Source organism: Poecilia reticulata, linkage group LG3, assembly GCF_000633615.1.
Source record: "Poecilia reticulata strain Guanapo linkage group LG3, Guppy_female_1.0+MT, whole genome shotgun sequence".
NCBI classification, from domain to species: domain Eukaryota; kingdom Metazoa; phylum Chordata; class Actinopteri; order Cyprinodontiformes; family Poeciliidae; genus Poecilia; species Poecilia reticulata.
This window is the reverse complement of record NC_024333.1, coordinates 30,161,626-30,182,791: the sequence shown is the minus strand read 5'-3', so window position 1 is coordinate 30,182,791 and position 21,166 is coordinate 30,161,626. Positions and strand designations below refer to the sequence as shown.

The window sequence follows — 21,166 nt, the reverse complement described above, 5'->3', positions numbered from 1 at the left end:
ATATATATATATATATATATATAGCAATTAATGGAAAATAACTTTTTGTTGCAATTAAGCCTTTCTTATAAGTGCGGAGCAGCATTTTGCAGGTTTCCGTTGGCGTTTTGAAGATTTGTCTTTGCTAATGAACTTCAGGTCTTTGAGGCTGAAAGGCCTTCTTGCCATAACCATAATCTTTGGCTTCCTCCACGGATTCCCGACTTGATTCATGTTGTGTTCCTGGCTGGGCCACTCAAAGCACAAAACATTACTATTACCTCCAGTCAGAAGAAACATGTTGATGAAATTAAAGGATTACGTTAAACCTGCCAGGATTGTGAACAATTGTGAGCTTAACTTGGCCATTTAAAATAACAACCTCAGCTAAATGTTTCTGTTTCTTTCAATGCATTCAGCCCAACTTGGCAAACAAACATAACAGCAGATATTGGTGCCACACAGTCTTTTACAGGTCAGTGAATTATTAAAGCATATTTTTGTCTCAGTTCACGCCGGTAAACATTCTGTTTTTAACCCATCTAATATCCCGCTCAAGGTGTTTGATACAGTGGTATGTTTTAAAATAGACTTTACAGTAAAATAACATTAAAATCATATCTGAAATACAGTGTGGAGCTTGCAAGCCTCTTTCTATTAAAGAAAAAGATATGGTGACCTCATTTAAAATGCTGGTTAACATCATGGGGGATTTGAGTTTTAAATATAGTTGGGACAGTGGCTGTTATCCAGTACAGAGTTAAGTTGCATTGTACAACAATGTCTCATAGAAACACAACTAAAAGCAATGTTTTTGTGTTTTTCTAAGCTGTTTTTCTTTTAACCTACTGCCCTCGGAAACATAAATGCATCCCAAACAAAAAAACAACTTAAGCCTAATCCTAAAGTAATCACTCATGCTTAGCTTAAATGATATGTTTGGGTTTTGCTGGAATTAATGTGGTTGAGGATTTAGGCATGAAGTCATTTTCAAACTCGAGCTTTAATTATAGGCTGATCATTTAAACATGCAGCTATTTTTCTCTCTCTCTTATGTCGAGAAAGTCGCTACCGCCACTGTACTTTTCCAACTTGCATGTGTTTACTCCTGTCAGTCATTTTAATGCCTGGAACTTCTGGTCATCAGCTGCCTTGAGGCAGGGGTAAATAGTTGTTATCCGAGTGATGTCATCTGGTCGGACGCCTACAGATGCACAGCAGTAAACAAAACAGAGTGAGAGTTTGTAGGGGGAGTACAGCGACAGGGCCGTGTTGTGTTCCAGCCGAGATCGCAAAAAGTGATTTCTGGATGGTTTCTTTTTTCTCCTGAGCCGTGCGCTGACTTCAGCTCATAGACTTTATTTTGCTGCAATTCAGTAATTTGCTCATTTCTCGCCCAAGGTGATTTGGTTTAGAGACAGACGTGATAAAACAGCCGTCTGCCTCTCGTGTCCTGCAATTGTTTAATATCAGTTCATGTAGGGCTGTGATCAGTGCTTTGCAGATCGATCAAAATTTCCTGTTTGTGGGTGTAACATTTCACCGTGTCATTCAGTCAGTCGTTCATACGTTGTTGGAGGATGTTGGAGACTAACAATAGCATTGGTGTTGCTTTTAAAAGATGGACAGGGAGGAGTCTTGTTTCTCACTTGATGAGAATTTGTAACAGATCTAGATATATCACATTTGGTTTGGAAGCATACGTGCATCTGAAAGGACTTCTGTCGTGCTTGTATTGTTTCGGGTGTTGTTCCAGAAAGCATAGATGCTAATGAGAAGGCACGAAGCCTTTGTTGCTTTAAAATGTTATTTCCATTTTTATTGCTTTGAGTTGAGGCATTTATTAGAGACAGTCTTATGTTWTAGTAAAACATTTTTATTGTGTTCTGCATGTGATCACTTTATGAGATAACGGCTTAACATTATCGCCTAGTAGTTTTGCAGCGGTCCTGCTGAGGCAGTTCTGAATGTGATAATGTTATTGTAGAAAGTAAACCGCAGTCAAAGGACTCTTTCACTACATTTTTGATCATCAGTGTTGGACTCCTACGCTAGTAGACATTCTCAGTAAACGGTAGCTYATGACACTAAAAGAAAACTGCACAGAAAATGTCAGACTTTCTCAGTCAAGATAGCACGAGGTCACATGCTTGAGAAAATAAGGAGCCTTTTATCCGAAGAGTACGAAAGACCCAAGTTCACGAGACTCAGGGAAAGCACCGCAGATAGGTTGTGGCCATGTGGTCTAAGACCGTAACCTTTGAGTGGTATTAAAAGTATGGGAACAGCATCGGGGTGGATTAGGGCTTCCATCATTAGGTCTGATTTTTAAGGTCAACAGGAGCCAGACATGCCTTACTGCATTTTAGGGCAGATTTTGGTGAAGGAAGCAGCGCAGCATAGCAGAATGCACTCTGGATGAACGTGTGACARCAAAGCATCACACAGACAGCTTTCCAGATCATCTGACAAAAGTGTGAAAGCCTTATTGGCCCGTTGTAAAGTGTTGTAAGATGGCAGACATTTGYAGCGCAGATATGTGGATAACCTAAGCTGTGGTGATCACTGCAGCTCAGCTCTGCTTTGAGTTATAAAGTAAAGCTGTTCGACTCTAAATGGTTATTAATTTTAGTAAATATAGACAGCCTTTGTAAATTGTCATAAAAATGTAATATTATCTTWGCAAAAATAAATATAATTGTAGAATATGAACAATGTCATGTGGGAGAACGTGTCGGGTTAGGCTTTAACTTTGTTTTTTTCAACCTTCATGAAAACATTTCTAGTTTTCCTTCTTCCATTTCTCACCCATAAATCAAAACATTCAACTACATTTGTTTTTATTTGCACCCAAGTATTGGGATACACATTTAGAGACAAATGGATGCATTAATTCTTCAACCGCACAGATTATTTAAATTATTTCATTACATTTTCCAAWGTCTTTTTATTTCAACCTATTCCCATTTGGAACAGTTAACTTGCAAATAAATATGACCGATCAGGATCCCTGATCAAGCYAAAATAAATTTAAGTGACCTTCCGCTTATAGATATTATTTATAGGAGTCTCATGACCACATTTYCTTACATTGGTTACCTGTATCAAGGTATACCAAGCTTAAAAAGTTGAAGTTTAAATACCACAAATATTTTCTGACAGCCCATTTCTACAGTATAACCATGAAGGGTCAGCCAACTAGCCAACTGTGTTTTAGATATGCAAAGTGTGAATGAATGACCCTTAAAATGTAATAATATATTAGTATATTCTAATAATATAACATGCTAAGCTAACTCGATTTACTGTAGAGGATGCTTGTTTCTCTCTGTTTTGACGGAGAGCTAAACTTGTTATGTTTGGTGTCTGTTTCCTCTGGTTTTCTTTTCACCACAGTTGATGTAAACAGAAGCAGGTTGTGTAATGGCAAYAACCGTCCCATGTGAAAAACGTGACCAAAAATAGGTGGTGGACAGTACGACATTCTGCACAATTAACAAAGAATTAGGCCAACAGATTTTGCTTTGCTTGTTTTCATTAAATTATTCAAGTCATTTAAGGAACCATTGCGGTTCTATGCAAATGTGTTCATGTAAAAATTGACATGTAACTTATAAACTCCATCGTGTTTCTCTGGTCAAGAGCTCTCRGTGTTTTCTGTCCCCTAAGTCCACAAAATGTCTTTGTGTTTGGTAGTTCGTACATTATTATCTTTCGGTGTGGTTTAGAACTCCAGAGGTTGGGAAGTGGTGAGTTTAAGAGCTTATCTTACAGTTTTTTTTWAATCATAAAGCACTCAGTGAACTGAGTGATTTTCAAAGTAGCCCTCATGTGTGGCTTGTCTACCTTGAATGGATTGTAAATTGTTTGGATGTGTCCTGAAGACCTCTGACCCTCTGCYWGATGTTCCTCTGTGTGACTTAAAACTCTTTGCTGAAACAGACTTGAAATCCATAACAGTCACTTTGTGCAACTCAGTCCTGTTGTCTTTACATGAAAGGTAGATATTTCAATCTTGATAGCTAGCTGTTTATTACTGATCTATAATTGTACTTACAGGACTAATCCTTGCACTGTATTACCTATTTAATGTATATAATATATACATTTTTGCCTTCAATGATCAGAGATAGTTTTGGCTTGTGTATTTCAAAATGACACTATGATGGACACACACACACACAAACACACATTTCTGTCCAGTGTTCTGCCCTTGGGACTGCGAAACAGAAGCCCATTTAAAGTTTTTAAAAGCAACAGCGTGTCTGAGACGGAGGCTCAGTCACTGACACGAACAGCAACGCTGTGATCAAAAGAAAAGCAGTAKATCCACTTAACTTTTCAGTTGGTAGCTTGCAGCCGACTCTCTGTCCCACTGTGAGGGGAGAGCGAAGGAGCTTTAGCAGGTCACCTTTGTTATAGTTGTAATGAAATGTCAGTGTGAGTCAAAAGCACAAGGAATTTATGCGAGACAGTTTTYGCGCCAATCACACTTTTATTTGAGGTTTCTTTATGTGAAAATGTCATAGTTTTTCAATGTGATTAGTTGAAATGTATTTGTAATGAACCCTTCCTTCATGCAGTTATCTGCCAAATGTTTCCTTAGTTTGGGGAGTTCTTAGCTGTTTCAGTGATTGTTTAGCATACTTTTGCATAACTGCTCAGCTCAGCTGATGYACRTCCATGTTATTCCATAACGTGTCCTGTTTCGGGAATATCTGGAACTATCTCTTGTATTGGCTTTAATTAAGATTTTTCTAATAATTTTGAATCTTTATTTGTATGGCAGTTGGTAACCCATTCTTTTTTCATTTTTATTGTGGCTTTGGCTTTGTGATAAAAGAGGCTACCATCTTTTTTTTGGGTTGTCCTAAATGTCAGTCAGCCGCAGATGTACATTTGTAATCATTTGTGGTATACATTGATGCACTTCTTTGGCTTATTACCTCAGCTTTATTAATGGAGTTACTTGTGCATTTTTTAATCTGCATGGGGGGGCAGGAAGGAGTTGTGATGTTTGAGTCTGACCAGATTCTTCATGTTCTCATGTGGTTTCCTAACCAGCCTATCTCGTAGAGGTTGAATGCGGTGAAGTGGATGTGCTGATTTCTTAGAAATGTTTTCACATTTGGCTGAAACAGAACAACGGAAACTAGAGAAGCCAGATTGAACACCAATATTTTAGAGAGGGAACGTGTTGCAAATGTGTAAACCAACGCTACCAGGTAAAATTTTACACGCCTCTCATCACATCAGTTTTAGAGTTATCTTCACGAAAATGTTTGTGATGCTGATAGGCTTTCTGTCTCAGCCTCTACAATCAGGGTAGCCAGTCATCTTATAATGTGAATCTTCAGATTGTTTTTCTGAGCTGTGCTCGCATTAATTTGAATTATTCTTACATGTCTTTGTGCAAAGAGTTGTCGAGACAATATCTTATCAAGCTCCTTTGAACAGAGTGAAAGGGAAAGTTGATGGTGCACTGTAATAACCCAAGTGGGCTCTCCATCAAGAATTTATTTTAGGATACTCTTCAGAAAGAATACCAGAAAGTAAAAATAGATTTGTAAATATAGTATTGATTAAAGTTTGGAAGCTTCTGAAGACTTGCAGCTTGTATAAAATTGAATACACCCTCCCCCCCACCCTAGATGAAAGTAGGTCATAAGTTCCAGCGCTGCACAGCACATAGAAGATGCTTATTAAAGTAATGCTCCTTCTTTTGAAGATGGTTTTTGAACAAGACCATTATTATGAAGCTTCCCTAGTTATTTCCCTACTTTTCTTTGCTTCTTCTAATAAAATCTGTGGTACGACCAGAACACTCTTAGGCCTTGCTTGATTACCTTTATGTTTTATGCAAGATAGAAAGACATAAACTTATCTACGCTATTAGATCCAGTCACTGCTCAAAGCTACTGTGGGGAGCTGAGCTCACAAAACAGGGTGATGACCTTTTTTCTTTGTGCAGCAAAGACCAAAAAAGGAGTTGTGCTGTTATACAAGTCTACTTCTGCTTACTTATTTCTAATAAAATGTAAGCAGACTTGGCGCATGTTATCGCAATGGAGCATTCTGTTTAAAACTGGTCATCAACATCTGCTTATTTTTGCCTATCAGTCCCTCTAACACACATTTGTTGTCTGAAAAATTACAGAGAAGCCCCAAACGTATAAACAAGTCTGCATTTCGTTTTCAGTGAAATAATGTTTGTGCCTTAAAATCAAACTAAATTCAGTTAATGACCAGTTGACAAACCTTGTTTCACATTATGGTTGTTTTTTATTATTGATTAAATTAGTTTAATAAGAAACACATATTGCAGTTATTGTGAGTAACACCATGATGCACCAAACCATTGGCCAAAGATTGGAATTGGCCAATTGTATCTTGATTGGCTCTGATAGTGAACGGTTGGATTTTCCCTTCTTTCTTAAATATATCTAAAGAGTTCCCAACATTTTTGGCCTTTAAACAGATCATGTTAGTAGGCCTGCTGTATTTAACAAATTATAGAAAATGCCACGGCATGGAGGAAATCTTATAATCTTTTCATTTTCTGATGTACTCAGAGAAAATGGGTAGATTTTTTACCTTATATATGTTATAGTCCTTAGAAAAAGAAACATTTGCATAAGTCAGAATTAGAGCCAGCAGATAAGATAAAAAAAAACCGATGGAAATCAATATCAGCCAGAAAAAGTCTGATTGGTTCATCTTCAGATGTAATTTAAAACCAGCCAAATTGTAAACCTTCTGCAGGATCGATGAGAGTCTCAAATATAGTTTGGTAAAAGCAAAACTAGAAATACATTAGGAAGGAGTTTGTGTTTGATGTACGAGTACATTGAGAGTCATGTCAGTTTTACTGTGTTGACTAAAGTCCTGAATAATCTGAATAATACATGAGCACTTGCCACCACAGACGCGATGTTTGTATTGCCTTTTAGGAAAAGCAGCGAAATGTGTCCACGTATATGCCCACAAGTCTCATTTGAGTGCGATCTTTTTCTCGATCAAACACACACTTCGATTAAAAAGAGGAGTGTAAGAATAAAGCATGCCTCGTGCAATTAGACATGTGGGGCTAGTGATGATTTTTAACTTTGTTCTACTCTCTTTATCTCCCTCTTATCCTCTCAGAATTGGTTGCCTAGAAACCTGCTGTAGGATGCATGAAAATGGCAGGATTAGGTCAGACAAACCTTTGTGAAGTTAGTCATCTGCTGTGTGGAGGTGTTGCTGGGAATGCAGTTGGTATGGCATAATGCTGAAGGTGTCATGCTCTCCTCTACATGCACTCCTTCTATGAAATAAGTATGTAATATTTAAAGTTCCACCTCCACCTCCATGAGCAAATGAACAAATAAAGCTATTAGTGTTTATGTCTCTATCTACAGACAACAATCCAGTGTTATCTGTAATCATGAGTAGAAATCTCAAGGAAAGAGAATGTGTTTCTATGGAACGCTTCACGTAGAACGGCACAGTGGTTACTACTATTTTAATTCAACTAATAACAGCTTGTAAATATTACGTCTGGTTTAAAACTGATCCATTTGATCACAAAGTTGATACAATTAGGAAGGGATAAAGAAGATAAATTGATAAAAGACTATGTATCAGCTGCCAATAAGGATGCACTTAAAACTGTAAATTGCCTGGACTTGTATAGCGTTTTATCAGGTCCAGAGGACCTCAAAACACTTCACACTACAATAAACCTGATTCGCACACACATTCACACGCTGATGGTGGCAAGTTAGGATTGTAGCCTCAGCTGCCCTGATGCAGTCTGACAGAGGTTGTGTCTTAATGCCATTCTGGACACTAGTAACATGTTGCTCTGTTCTCTTATTTGCAGGTATGGCCTCACAAGTCTTGGTCTACCCACCACACATTTATCAAACCCAGACAAGTGCCTTTAGCAGTGTGAAGAAACTCAAAGTTGAGCCCAGCAGCTGTGTGTACCATGAGAGGGCACATCCGCGGACCTTTCTGAACAGCAGAACCGTTGGCATTGCACACCCGACCAAACAAGCCCATTCGTTTGTGCACCGAGACTTAGCAGTGGGCCTGAGAGCACGTGGAGGACAGCAGTACCCGGTGCAGACAGTTGTGGTTCGCGGCGTACAAAGACAACAGCCTGTTAAAAGAAGAGGGGGACCAGGCCCACTTGTGGCCCAGCAGCAACAGGAGGCGAGGGCCATCGACTCACAGGCCAAGGAGCAGCAGCATCAGGCGGTTGAAGAAAGTGGGAGCAGCGGTGGAGCAACAGGAGCAGGAGGAGGGGGAAGGGGAGAGGGCTGCAGTGGGGGAGCTGAGGAAGGAGGAGAGGGGGAGGAGGGTGACAGAGAGGAGAACTGTGAAAGTTTGAACTCAGCTGACAGCTCTCAGCGATGTGGGCTGAAACGTAAAAGTGAGGACCTGGATAACCGAGGGAGCACCATGCAGATTGTGGAGGAACTGTCTATGTTGCCTGCCATGTTGCAAACGACGAATGTGGGGAATGCAGCCGTTACTGTGCCGACGGCTGTTGGGGCTGGGGGAGGCCCCTCCAAACAGGGTGTAGGGCATGGGGGTGTATGTGCAACTGGAGGGACAGGAGGAGGTGATGGGGACTATCAGGTAGTACAGCACGAAGTCCTGTGTTCCATGAAGAATACTTACGAAGTGCTAGATTTCTTGGGTCGAGGCACATTCGGCCAGGTAGTGAAGTGCTGGAAGAGGGGGACTGGGGAGGTTGTGGCTGTGAAGATCCTGAAGAATCACCCTTCATACGCAAGGCAGGGTCAGATTGAAGTTGGGATCCTTGCACGCCTGAGTGGGGAGAACGCTGATGAGCACAACCTGGTGCGGGCCTTCGAATGCTTCCAGCACCGCAGCCACACTTGCCTCGTATTTGAGATGCTTGAGCAAAATTTGTATGATTTCCTGAAGAAGAATAAGTTCAGTCCGCTGCCATTGAAGGTGATTAGACCTGTGCTACAGCAGGTAGCTACAGCTCTGAAAAAATTGAAGAGCATGGGTCTGATTCATGCAGACTTAAAGCCAGAGAACATAATGCTGGTGGACCCAGTGAGGCAGCCCTACAGGGTGAAGGTCATAGACTTCGGCTCAGCCAGTCACGTGTCCAAAGCGGTGTGTTCGACGTACCTTCAGTCTCGGTACTATAGGTGAGTACAAGGATAAAGGGTTTCTCACTCAGTAAATAGTAAACAGATTTAATTTGGAGATTCCAGTTGTTCTCTTTTAATGAAATCTCCTCCATACATTCTATAACAACCTGCATATTTAAGAGACGCCTTCTTTGGGTTAAACATGTGACCTTACAACTAACTGATTTCTGATGTCCTTTGTTATTGTAAATATGACAATCATACTTGACAGATTTTGTGAACATTTTATGCAGTCTGTGTTGCTGATTGGATTTATGAAAGTTATAATGTAATTCACCAGCTAAAAGCAACAACTTGAGCAAAACAACTTGATACTTGTAGTTACTAAGTTCATAAGTCAGATACAAACCAGTTGTAAAAGTGTCTTATATTAGCAGTTAGCCTGCAAGGCTTTGGTCAAGGATGAGCGTGCATGTATAATTTTCAGAGGATATAGATATTTACCTTGCCTCACCTATAAAAAGTCCCAACATTTCTGAATGCACAAAGGGAACAGAACATATTTTTGAGTTTCTGACTACGCAGTCTGGCAACCAGTCAATTTCTTCTGTGCTTCTCTAATTGGGCGATTTAAATTTTTTTTGCAAGGCACCTGCTAGAAGTGTTTTTCTGCTTTAGACTCATTGCTCTCTTAATGGAAAGACCCAAAGTGCCTTTGTCAGGAGCCTGACAATGGCGCAGGACATTCATCTATTGTAACAAAAATGTTATTACGTCAAAAGAAGAATGAAAAATACATGCTGGATTTAATATTTATTTAGTTGCCAGAGTTGTGACCAAGTTTTTGAGGACTTCAGTTAATGCAAGGTTGTTTGTCCAGTGCATCACTACTCTCTTAAAAGCTTTTTAGAATTACATTTTACCAGTAAAAGTTGACAATAAGTCAACAATTGACATATTATTGTGAATTGCGTGAAATATATACGCTAAAACAGCTTTACACAGTGATATTTTTTATAAGTTTAGCTTTACACCTTTTTTATTAAAATAATAAACATCATTCTCTGCTTAAAATGTTAGGTACATTAAATTTTATGCTCAATAGCAAATCAGACAGATTCTGTCATATGGTATCTTAATGGCCATGCAGTCACCGGAATTATTGATTTTACAGTGTGGAAAACACTTTAATAGATGGTTAGCATGCAGTAGGATATTTTATGGTCACTAGAGAGTTAATCTGAGTAAGGTATTATCAGACCTGTCTTCAGTTAAACTCTCACTTATCCCCTAGATGCTGGTTGGCAGTTTAAATTTGGGTTCTCAGTCTGGGTAGAAGGCAGTGGAAGTGCTAGCTGTCATTGTGAGCATCATTTACATAATATTTGAATAATTTTCATTGCCTCCACACTAAGGAAATGAATCAGCATGCTTTGCTGGGAATTCAGATTATCAATGAAAATTGATGCAAAAGGGAGTTGATAACTGTCTGCATTTGCATTTCCCGTCGATTTTCTCATTGTTCAGAGTGAGCAGAGAATACTTTCATTGAGCTACAGTTACACGTGAGTGGTGGAAAGTTTTTTTTTTTCTTGGGTACATTTTCATTAATCCTTTCTCATTCAATGAGCTGTTTCTGTAGAAGCTATTAGCGTTGTTGTGAACGCTCTTTATTTCAGGAAGTCGCTCAAAATAGAGCTGTCAAAGTTTTCTGTGCTTTTGTGGTTGGAGGAAGTGAACACCACAGCTGCTGGAGTTCGTCAGCGCTGTCAGCCTCAAGCTTTGGTGAACAGCCGTTTCTCACACGTCATGCGTGGCGCTGTATTTTGATACAGCACATATCAATACCTCTGCTGACTTGGTAATAATGTCAGTCAGGGGTCTGTCTGACTTCGCTGAAGTTGAATAATGTGCTGCGGAAACAGTCTCACAAAGAAATGATTGAACTGCTTTTGGAATGCTGGACGGCAGCGTTTACCCTCTAAGCATGGTCTCACAGGGATGTCTGCTTAAATTTAGTTTGACATAAAATACAGAGTGCTTCATTGGGGGAAGTGGTTGTTTACAACATGGAAACCAGAGTTACAATGAGCAGAAGTAATCGGAGGATGAAGTTTTCCAGGGGATTAGATGCTCGACAGTTCATAGGGCACCCTTTGAGGTCAGCGACTGTTCTGGCTGATTATGATGGCAGGGTTTCCCTCAGAAAACCTGCTAAGCTCATTGTAGGGGCACTGCCACCAGTGGCCCACCGTGTTTTTGTGTTAAAAATCTTTTGAAATATGCAAAAATGTAGAAGTCCACAAGCAGGCATCATAATTTGGAAATAATAGCATGTGAGGGCAACGGGCAGGTGAAGGGACGGAACAATTGGCGCACACCCACTCATGCTTATGAGTCAGCTATAAACCTAGTTTAATCAGTCATGAGTGTCACTGTTACTCGTGTATAAAAAGCCCTATTTAGAATAGAGAAATGACACTTAGCCTGGTGGGAGGGAGCAAGTAAAGCCTGGCAGCCCGCCAGCCTTATGATACACTGGGGAAAACCCTGGATAACCAAGACAAACCCTGTTCCTGTCAGCAGAATAATGGCGAATTCCCTGCTTATAGATACATCTTCTACTGTTATGACTTGATACTGTATGATATGACACAATTCAAATCTTCCATTTGCGTTATCAGCTGCAGACTCCTGATGTTTCCAAATGTAATGTCTGTAAAGCTGTGATGACATAGATTGACGTCTAACCACCGTTGTGTTTCTTTTGTGGGCTTGTTGCATTGTTTTGATTTAGTACGTGGATTGATAAAAATCAGTTTACAAGAAAGAACCAAAGAGAGTGCTGCTCTGAATGATTTTGTGACAGTCTCTTTGCACAAATGAATTTAAACACTGTTTGTCTGTGATGATGATGTCTAAGCTGCTTCAGATACTTCCTGCAGTCAAAAATAAATAACAAAATTCAGACTCCATGCAACAAACTTATTATATATTCACTAGGCCTGCATACGTTGTAAAAAAAAAAGAAACATGAAAAAGTCTCATATACTCATAAGCTTGACGTATTATGGCACAATGTGGATTCTCAGTTCAGCTTGTTCAGGTTGCATATTAGCTAAACTAAACGAAAAGTAAAACCAACTAAATATTTCATCATTATCATCAAAAATTAATGGGTGAAATAGATTATAACTAGATTTAAATTTTTTTGAACCCCATCAGTTAAAACAACTTAAATGAAAAAGTCTTGTGCAACTTCTGTATATTTTTACAGGTCATACATTTTATGAATAGCATGTGTTGTGGTTTTTGACTTGACTGCAATGTTGGGACAGAGTTCCAGCAATGACTCAAAACCAAATACATGCAGCCTACCGTTGTTTATTAACTTGCCCTCTGCATCATTGGCAAAAATACGCAAAGCATACTGTGAAGGAGCAGCGCTGCTGAGGCCGAGTGGAGAGGATGACTTAAAATAGTTCATGGGACTCTGGCCAGTTTGCTTTGACTTCTATAGATGGTGAAACACGTCGGCATCCAAAGTCTAAAACAGACGGCCTGAAACACTAGAGACCTCCCACCTACTGACTCAAGGTCAGCCAGCTCATCTGTTTTTGGTCTATTTTTAATGCCACGTTGCATTTAGTTTTGTTTAGTAAAACTATGTTGTGCTTGTTTGGTTTTTTATTTGATTTGTTTTGTTATTTGTGTTATTATTATGTTATTATTTTGATTTCTGTACTTTCGTGGTTACATTTTTTACACTTTGGACAAGTCTATTTGTTGTGGAGCTTCAGGTGGCATAAACAAAATATTAAAAATATGTTCATTTATTTTATCTGATCTGAATTTTCAGAATGTTATATTCTACTTTCACCATCCCCTTAGAAGTTTAAAAATCAAATGCTCCTAGTGACCAAATTTATTTTTAGTGATGGATAAAACGGTACTATACTACTCATCTGTCATGAACAAGATACTTTATGTTTACATATATGTAAATTAAGTAAAAAATAAAGACAAAGAACCAGATACAGGGCAAATGTTTTTATTAGTTCTTCCTAAATGTCGGCAGCATTGAGTATTTAGGAGAAACAGAAAAAATTTTGAAAAGTAAAATCTTACAATATTAATGCATTAGATGAATTTAGCTTTTAATGCATTTTGTTCAACCTGCTACTTTTTATTTATTATAACTGCTAACTTTGGATTTTTCTGAACAAACACTTTTATATCGGAGAGATCTCTGGTTAGTGGAAGTGAGTGGAAATGTGTCTCTATTGTCTGTTCACTGGCCAGTGTAAGAAGAAAAAAAAAGGATCTTGTATTTGAGCGCCTGATACGTTGGTCACGGGTCAGTCTAGCCAAACTGATAACCAGCCTAATCGGGTCACCTGCTGGGCAATCTGTGCTTCCTTGTGTTTTGGGATCTGTGCATGCTACATTCTTTGATTTATAATATGCTCTTATTCTTAAAAAAAACTGTATAAACAATCTAATACAAGGACATCCTACTAGATATAACTCAGTTTATGCAGATGTCTGTGAAAGCTCCTTTGCAAACCTCTCTTTGTCTCACAAACTTGATTTTGTGTGTTGGCTAATGAAGAGTGTGAAGCTTTTTCTAAACCGTTTACTGCTCTCTTTTTTGCATGACTGGTTTTAAACTCTTGCACACCATTTAAAACTTGGAAAAGAGGTGAAACAAATCCTAGCATAATGCTTTGTGTTCTCACATGTCTGTTGTAAATGTTATTGTACTTTTATTACTTCGTGCAGCCAACTGTTGTCACGTGTCCGTGACAAACATCTGCTCTACTTCACTATTCTAGCTAACGTTGTCTCTGCTGGTATTGAGGAAGTAGTGAAGTTCTGTGCATATACTTCGATGCCAATGTTGCAGTAAAAGCAAAATCTATAAATTAGACATTACATTTCAGTTGTCAGCTATTAATTCCACATGGCGTTTTAGAGTTAGATTTTATTCATAACAGAAAAAAAATGTACAAATATGAGCTCAATGAAAACATAATTATCCTTTCTCCTGCAAGATTATTGGTGTTATTCCAGCAGCAAGCAGAGGTCCAAGAACATTAAGTGGTGTTATATGGCTACGTTGCAGTAAAAGCTGATATTTTCAGCATGCCCTTTGAAGCTGGTAGTATAACTGTCGGAGAAAATGAAAGCAGCATTCAGCGATTAAAATGAACCTCCTACTGCGTGTTTCATATTCATTGGGATAAAATGACTTGAGATGAGGCCATGATGCCTCTCGTCCAAGGATGTCAAGGACATCTTTATTGTTATTGTCTTTATTTGCTAGCTTTGTAGCTTAACTTTACCATGAATTAAACTAAATCAAACAAAATCTTCACATTAACATTTCAAAGTTGACTCATTGCGGCAATTTTCACGCCTAAGAAATATGTTTCAATCTTCAAAGAATGGAAATGATTAAATGTTCTTTGTCTGCTCTCTACTTTAGAGTGACCTGAATAACAGAATTAGACTCATGAGCTTTCAAGCATTAATTGTATTAAACCTCAAAACAACAGAAGCGAGTTTACACCTAACCCGGGGGAAGTAAACTCCACGTTGACACAGAGCTCTGTTTAAACCAGTAAAACGTGTGTAAAGTTTTGTGTCTTTAATCCAAAGTCTGGGCAGATCAGAGTGCATGTGCCTCTTCCTCCCTCTGCAAAGCTGCCTTTGTGTTCCACTTAATAATGCAGGATGCCCAGAGAGTGTGTGGAATTACAGTTCCTGGAAGAGACATGCTTTAAGCCTCCGCTCTCTCATTATGAAGCAGCCATGTTGTCGGTCTCTCGTTGTGACCGAGCTTTAAAGCATACTTTTGTCTGAGTCCCGCTGAGTTTCTCTGATTCTCAGTTTTGGTTAAAGACCTGTGTGAGCACGCTGCACACACTGATCAGCTCTGAAGGTGTGGCCAGCCTTGTTTGCTGTGCTGTGGGCAGTTTACACACCGCCTCTCCCTCTGAGGACAGAACAGGGTGAGTTACAGGGCTATTTCTGGACATTGGTATAATGGCCATGAATAAAAAATGATGATGAAGTTAATTTATGCCTCCTAATGCCAACAAAGCCATGTGGAAATTAGTTGTTTCTCTAGTTGGCAAAAAATAAGTCTGTTTCATGTGGTTAGGTTTTTAAGTAAAGTTTCATGTGTGTGTGTGTGTATATATATATATATTTTTTGTTTTATTTTTTATTTATTTATTTATTTATTTTTTACTCAGGTTTTTATTCAGCCTCTTCTACCTCTGGTGATTTAAAGCAACAGAAGATAGATTGGACTTCATCAGACATAAATGTATTAATAATAAAGGCAGACTAAGGCCAGCAGATGTGTTTGAGTACTTGCCCATACTCAGGCTATCAGGATAGAGGAGCTGACTCAATACATTACTTGATACGTCCCTCCAAACTTCAGTCAGTAATTCAGTGCATGCAAAAACCATCATGTTTGCATTGTTTTACAAACAAAACATTTCCTTACAATGTGTAGCTGAACTGTAGGCAGCGAGACGTGTTTGTACGGCAGCAGCAGCAGCAGGTACTAAAACAACTGAGCGCAGAGAGAGAAAGATGATGTGTTTCCAGGGAGTTTTTTTTTTTTTTGAGCTACTTTGTTTTTTTGCCGAGAGAAGGAAAAGCATTCCACCGCTGATTGAGCTTGTTTTGGTTTCACTCTGGGATTGGCGTCATACTTGAGACAATTGATATAAACCGAGTCTGTGTTTACCGCTTGCATTTGGAACATTTGTGTTTCTTGTTATTTAAAATCACTCTTTATTGTTGTCCAGGGGTTTTATTAAGTGTTTCTTACGTAACACAAGAAACAGTGCGGGAACCTTTGTGGTTATGAGGCGAAAGTAACATTGCTGAGAACTAATGTCTGGTTCTTAGTCATTCACTTTCAATGTTGTTAGTCAGCAGATCTGATATGATGCTTCCTTTCATTTGTAGATCCTTTGTGATTTTGCCGATCTCTAAAGCATCACAGTTGAATTGACTGCAGCAAATTGACTGAATAGTTTTTTATATATATGTAATTCTTCCTTTAGGTGTTGCTTTGATGAATTGAGTAATTTTGCAGTAAAACGATACTCGTTTTCCTTCTGTGTTATCTGTCATGACACAACTGTGCGACGCACCTGAGGAAGACGAGACGCGTCAGCGTTTGAATTTGTTCCCATCTCTCTGTTCTGTGGTTTTTGCACGTGGTGTAAACATCACAAGGCTTCTGCTTCTCCGCTGCTTATTGGCTCCTGGTGTTTTACGTCATATTCTTAGATTAAAAAACAGGTTTGATTTGAAAGGAGGGAGGCCTTCCTTGGGTTGATTTGGATGGAACCATGCAACCATGGCAACCTCCACTCATCTCTTCAGGCTATGCAACAAAGACTTGCTGTTTTCTAGTTTATTTTTGTTTCAGTTTAGTTTCACTGTTGCACTAATTTTATGGATGCAGCTGGGAGGAGTGAGAACCGCAGAACACAAAGAAAGTAGGATGAAGTGGGGATTCATACGCTGGAAAACTGCACGCATTCATCCACCATCAGACAAGATTTTCAATGAGGAAGTGGCCTAAAGTGCAAAAGAATCAATGACCGTTAGGGGCTGATTACAAAACATCTGTCACTCCAGTGTCTCACTAAAAGGCTCAGTGGCTCCCATCAGATACTATGGAAGATATTTTTCCAAAATAAATATCCACTCTGCCAAAGCAGGATAATGGTCATAAAGTGAGCGCGAGTCGGATTAAGGAACAAGCCGTAAAGAGCTCCTGTCCAGTGGTGTGTGATAAGGAAAGTTTTAGTGTATAAACAAAGCAGTGGACTTTTTTTTTTTTTTCAACAAACATAGCACGTTTATTATATCATGACATGGGAAAACATGCCAAGCTGCTTTGATTTAATAAAACTTTCATTTTATGAAATTAAAAATACGAAGATTGTCCTGAAAAAAATAACATACAGTTTGTTTAAGACATGCTTGTGAGATTGAAATAGCCAGCATATCTTCCTGAGTGCTTTTTGAAAGCGGTGTTGGCTAACCCGCCAACTGTTGCTTGCGATTGTCTTTGCTGAGTGATAAAATGATCTAAAACCCAATTTAGCGCCCCTCGGACTTGCTGTTGCTGCACACGCCCCGCGTGCTTTAAGCCCCATATGGCTCTAAAGACGTCATGGAGGAGGCATTTCCTGGGTCACTTTAAATATGTCCGACATGAAAGCGCAGGGCTCTTCTTGGTTGGCATGCTGAGCTTTGTGGAACAGCAAACACAGGATGTAACAGAAGATCCTGCATCACTCTTAAGATCATTTATATCCTCTGCATTGTTTCATGCTGGTAAACGGTTTCACATTTATTTGCCGAACAGAAGTGAAACAGATCTTCGTTACTCAAGTTTCACCGTTTGCTTTTCTATTACCGTCACCTGTGCAGATGAGAAAGGAACACTGAAGTTGAAAGAAATATCAATTCTTTGCTTTTTTATGTAATTTTGATTTACCAGACAAAATAATATTCTGATTTTATTTAACTGTCTTGGTTGACTTTTGTGAAATGAACAATGAGACGTTGCATCTTTCGTACACACATCTTAGTGGTTCTAACAGCCTCCTTCACTACTCCTTTCACAGAGTAGTGAAGTAATAAAATGATTAGCTATGAAGTCACAACGAGGCGCCTCACAGGAAAAAAAAGGACTCACTTCGTTTCCAGACAGGAAGGTCTGTCAAAGTTTTGGTCCCTCTGTGGCTGACCTGCTTAGCCACTGCCACAGCAGGCTGCAACGTGGCTCTGTCACACACACAACACCGGCTTACGCGTCGGTTAGCTCTATTACACATCTACGACAATCCCATCAAAGCGAACGTCATCAGGAATCGCACAGCTTTATCAAACAGGTGTTAACAGCACAAATACGAAAAGCCCAATGTGTGCATATAAGGGTTTATGTCAAAACGAAGGACTTTTCTTTTATATTCTATTCTATTTTAATACTTTACCTCCTGTTTTTGTGTAGACTTTTACAAAGATTTTTCATATTGTCGTCCCACACCCCTTATGTGTATAAAACATTTTTTAAATAACATGCTTTAAACATGTCGGTATTTTGTGATTAAAATGTTTAAGGTTTTTCCGTTGCACTCTGCTTTGGACTCACAGGTGTGTGTATTATCTGTCCCACAGGGCTCCGGAGATCATTTTGGGATTGCCGTTTTGTGAAGCCATAGACATGTGGTCCCTAGGTTGTGTGATTGCTGAGCTTTTTCTGGGCTGGCCTCTTTACCCCGGGGCCCTGGAGTACGACCAGGTAAGCAACCTTCTTCTCACCTCTCGCAGTTTATCGGCCAATGGCTTTTGGCCGCTATATTTGTCAGGATTTTGTCATCCCCGCACAGAACTTATGTTGTTATATGACTCACTCAGCATTTTCTCCTTTTTTTTTTTTGCACCCATCTTTCATGACTCAGTCTTTTTTTTGGGACCTGCTTTCTTCTGCGCTTTAATGTTTTTAAGTGGACTTTCCTTCCTTTGAAGCTACACCCATATCTCCCCGTCTCCTATTTCCACCTTGAAACTGGAGAGGCTGATTGCGTCCATCATCTCTCCTCTCTTACTTTTTCTTCTTTTCTATTCGCCTACAAAGGATGGAGTTCATTGTATTCCTTTCTGGGTTTACTTACAAAGCAGCTTTCCTATTAGCCAGTTTTCTTCTGTTTAAGTTCAGTATACATCTGCTGCTTTTCCCAAAAAGCATGTTTGCATTAAAATGTAAATGTAGTTTTCAGATCATTGTCAATGGACTTAAAACATAAATACATGTCAAAGTGTAACATTTACTTAAGACATTCATTACAGTATTTAAACTTTTAAAATAGTGACACCTTGATCGGGCGTCTTATGGACAGTATTGTGAAAACAAACATGGCGACAGCTTATTAAACCAGTGAAGATACGCTGCTCATGTAACTTACAGTGAGAAAAATGTGGCGCGGTGCAAACATGTTTCTCTGTGACATACTTACCTGAAGGGTTGCGTCAGCTGGTGTGTGTTACAGTGAGAAGAACAGCACATTCTAGTGAATGACGGTATGCATGTTGGGAGCTGCTGGATGCCTCTCCCTCTCAGCAGACCCCTGATCTTATCTTCCTTGGACTAGACAGATCAGGGCTTATGTTGAGCGGCTTTCCCCACCCCGCCCCCCGCTGCAGAGCCGTGTATACTCACAACCTGCCAACAGAGTCTCAGTTAGATCCTCTTCTGTCCCTTGCAGCATCCTATGTTGCAACCACTGCACTCACAGCGATGTATTTTTGTGCTCTGGCATCATTTTTCACCATCCACAGAACTGCGACAGAAGAGATAACTCAACATCTCCGAAAGGAGATTTGACTTGAGCACAGTGGCACCAAAGTCTAAAGATGATTAATCTGTTTTCATAAGAACAAGCCGGTCTGTCGGCAAAGCTGCTTTAGAAATATCTCGGGGGGACCTTCTAAATTTAATATGGGACTGTCTGGAGTTGATAAGATGAGGACAGAGCAAAAAAAAAAAAAAATTCTAAAAAAAAAAAAATATTGGAATGTATTGGCACTGTAGGAGACAATAACTCTGAAAACTAGTAGAAGTTAGAGAAAGGCGTGTGTAAATTTATTGGCTAGAGATCAAAACCCACCAAATGTAAATCGGTGACAGAAATTGAAAGTTGGAGTGGGCTTCCTTGTTATTCTTTGTTGAAATGTTCTGAGTAACCTCTGCTATGCGACGCCTGTCCCACATGTCTACCTCCGCCAAGTCCTGACTGCTGTCGCGAAGCAGGGTGCAGCAAGGGGTCATGGAAATGTCCACAGCGGTCAATCGAAGCCATCAAAGAGCAAAATTGTTATTTGTGCATTGTAAAGCTCTCAGTGGCACAAATGAAATAAACTGTTTTTTTAAATATTTGCTCCTTTATACTTTGCTTCTGTTTGCTTTTTTTAAAAAAGCTACTTCTCATCCTCGCACAGATTTACTGTTAAGCAAAGACAAACTGGGTAAATCTAAGCCGGTGTGAGTCTCTGTGAAAAAGCAATTGCTCCCCCTGAATCTAATAACCAATTGGGTGACCCTTGGCAGCAACAACAGCCATCAAGCATTTCTGATAGCTGGCAATAGTCTTTTACATCACTTAGAAGGGATTTTGGACCACTCTTCTTGACAAAATTGTTGTATTTCAGCCATATTTGGTCAGAAACTGATGGCTGGACATTCGTCTTTATGGTTCCATCAATGAGGCTTTGAAGAAGCAAATCGCCCCCAGACCATCCCACCTCYGTCACGTTCGGCTCTTGTTTTAGCTGTGTTTTATAAAATGCGGTGTTAGTTTTACACCAGATGGGATCCGTTCAGACGCTCGTAACCGTTCCACTTCATCTCGTTAGTCCACAGAATATTTTCTCACCTTGGGCATCATCAGATTGGAGGCTTTATCCTCCTTTTGGTTTTTTTTTTCATCTGGAAACTCCTTGATGAGATGTTGATTTTCTCCAGTTTGTGGATTGTGACTTTGTAACCCTTTTCAGACAGACAGGTGTCTGTGGTTTTTACGTCTCATCTATTGTTTTTTCTTTTTGTGTAGCTCAGCTGCATCGTAAAACCTTTTAGCCTACCTTGTGTTTTCAGGCAGTTTCTTTCAGGATGATTTTTTAAAATTTATTTTTTATTCTCCACGTCTGGCAGTATTCTGGCGTTGATTTGAAATTTGTAGTTTGTATTTACCCAGGTATTTCTTTTTTATCTAACATTACCTTTTGTTGATGTTCTAGCAAAACAGAAGCAGGATAAATACTTTTTTCACATCACTTTGTGCCTTTAAGTACAATAAATGAGTTTAAAAGAAGAAACTTTGGAATGATAACTTATTTAATCTTATTTTAATCTGCCAAGCAGCTGCCTGCTGGCGCGAATGGTCATCCCGGGGTCACCGGATGATTTGGCTGCAGCTCATGAAGTTTCTGCAACCCGTCTTCCCCCTTTCTTCTCACCTTTCATT

General features: G+C 39.4%; 1 protein-coding gene across 4 annotated transcripts in view; it reads left to right on the top strand.

The window, feature by feature from the left end:
* The window catches only part of hipk3b (homeodomain interacting protein kinase 3b), a 41,977-nt gene that overhangs the window by 1,929 nt on the left and 18,882 nt on the right, over positions 1 to 21,166 (top strand). For all 4 annotated transcript variants that reach the window (XM_008405886.2, XM_008405882.2, XM_008405885.2 and 1 more), the window contains exons 2-3: positions 7,844 to 9,155; positions 18,321 to 18,444. In XM_008405886.2, the coding sequence (XP_008404108.1) occupies positions 7,844 to 9,155; positions 18,321 to 18,444 (1,436 nt within the window). The remainder of the gene's footprint in view (positions 1 to 7,843; positions 9,156 to 18,320; positions 18,445 to 21,166) is intronic.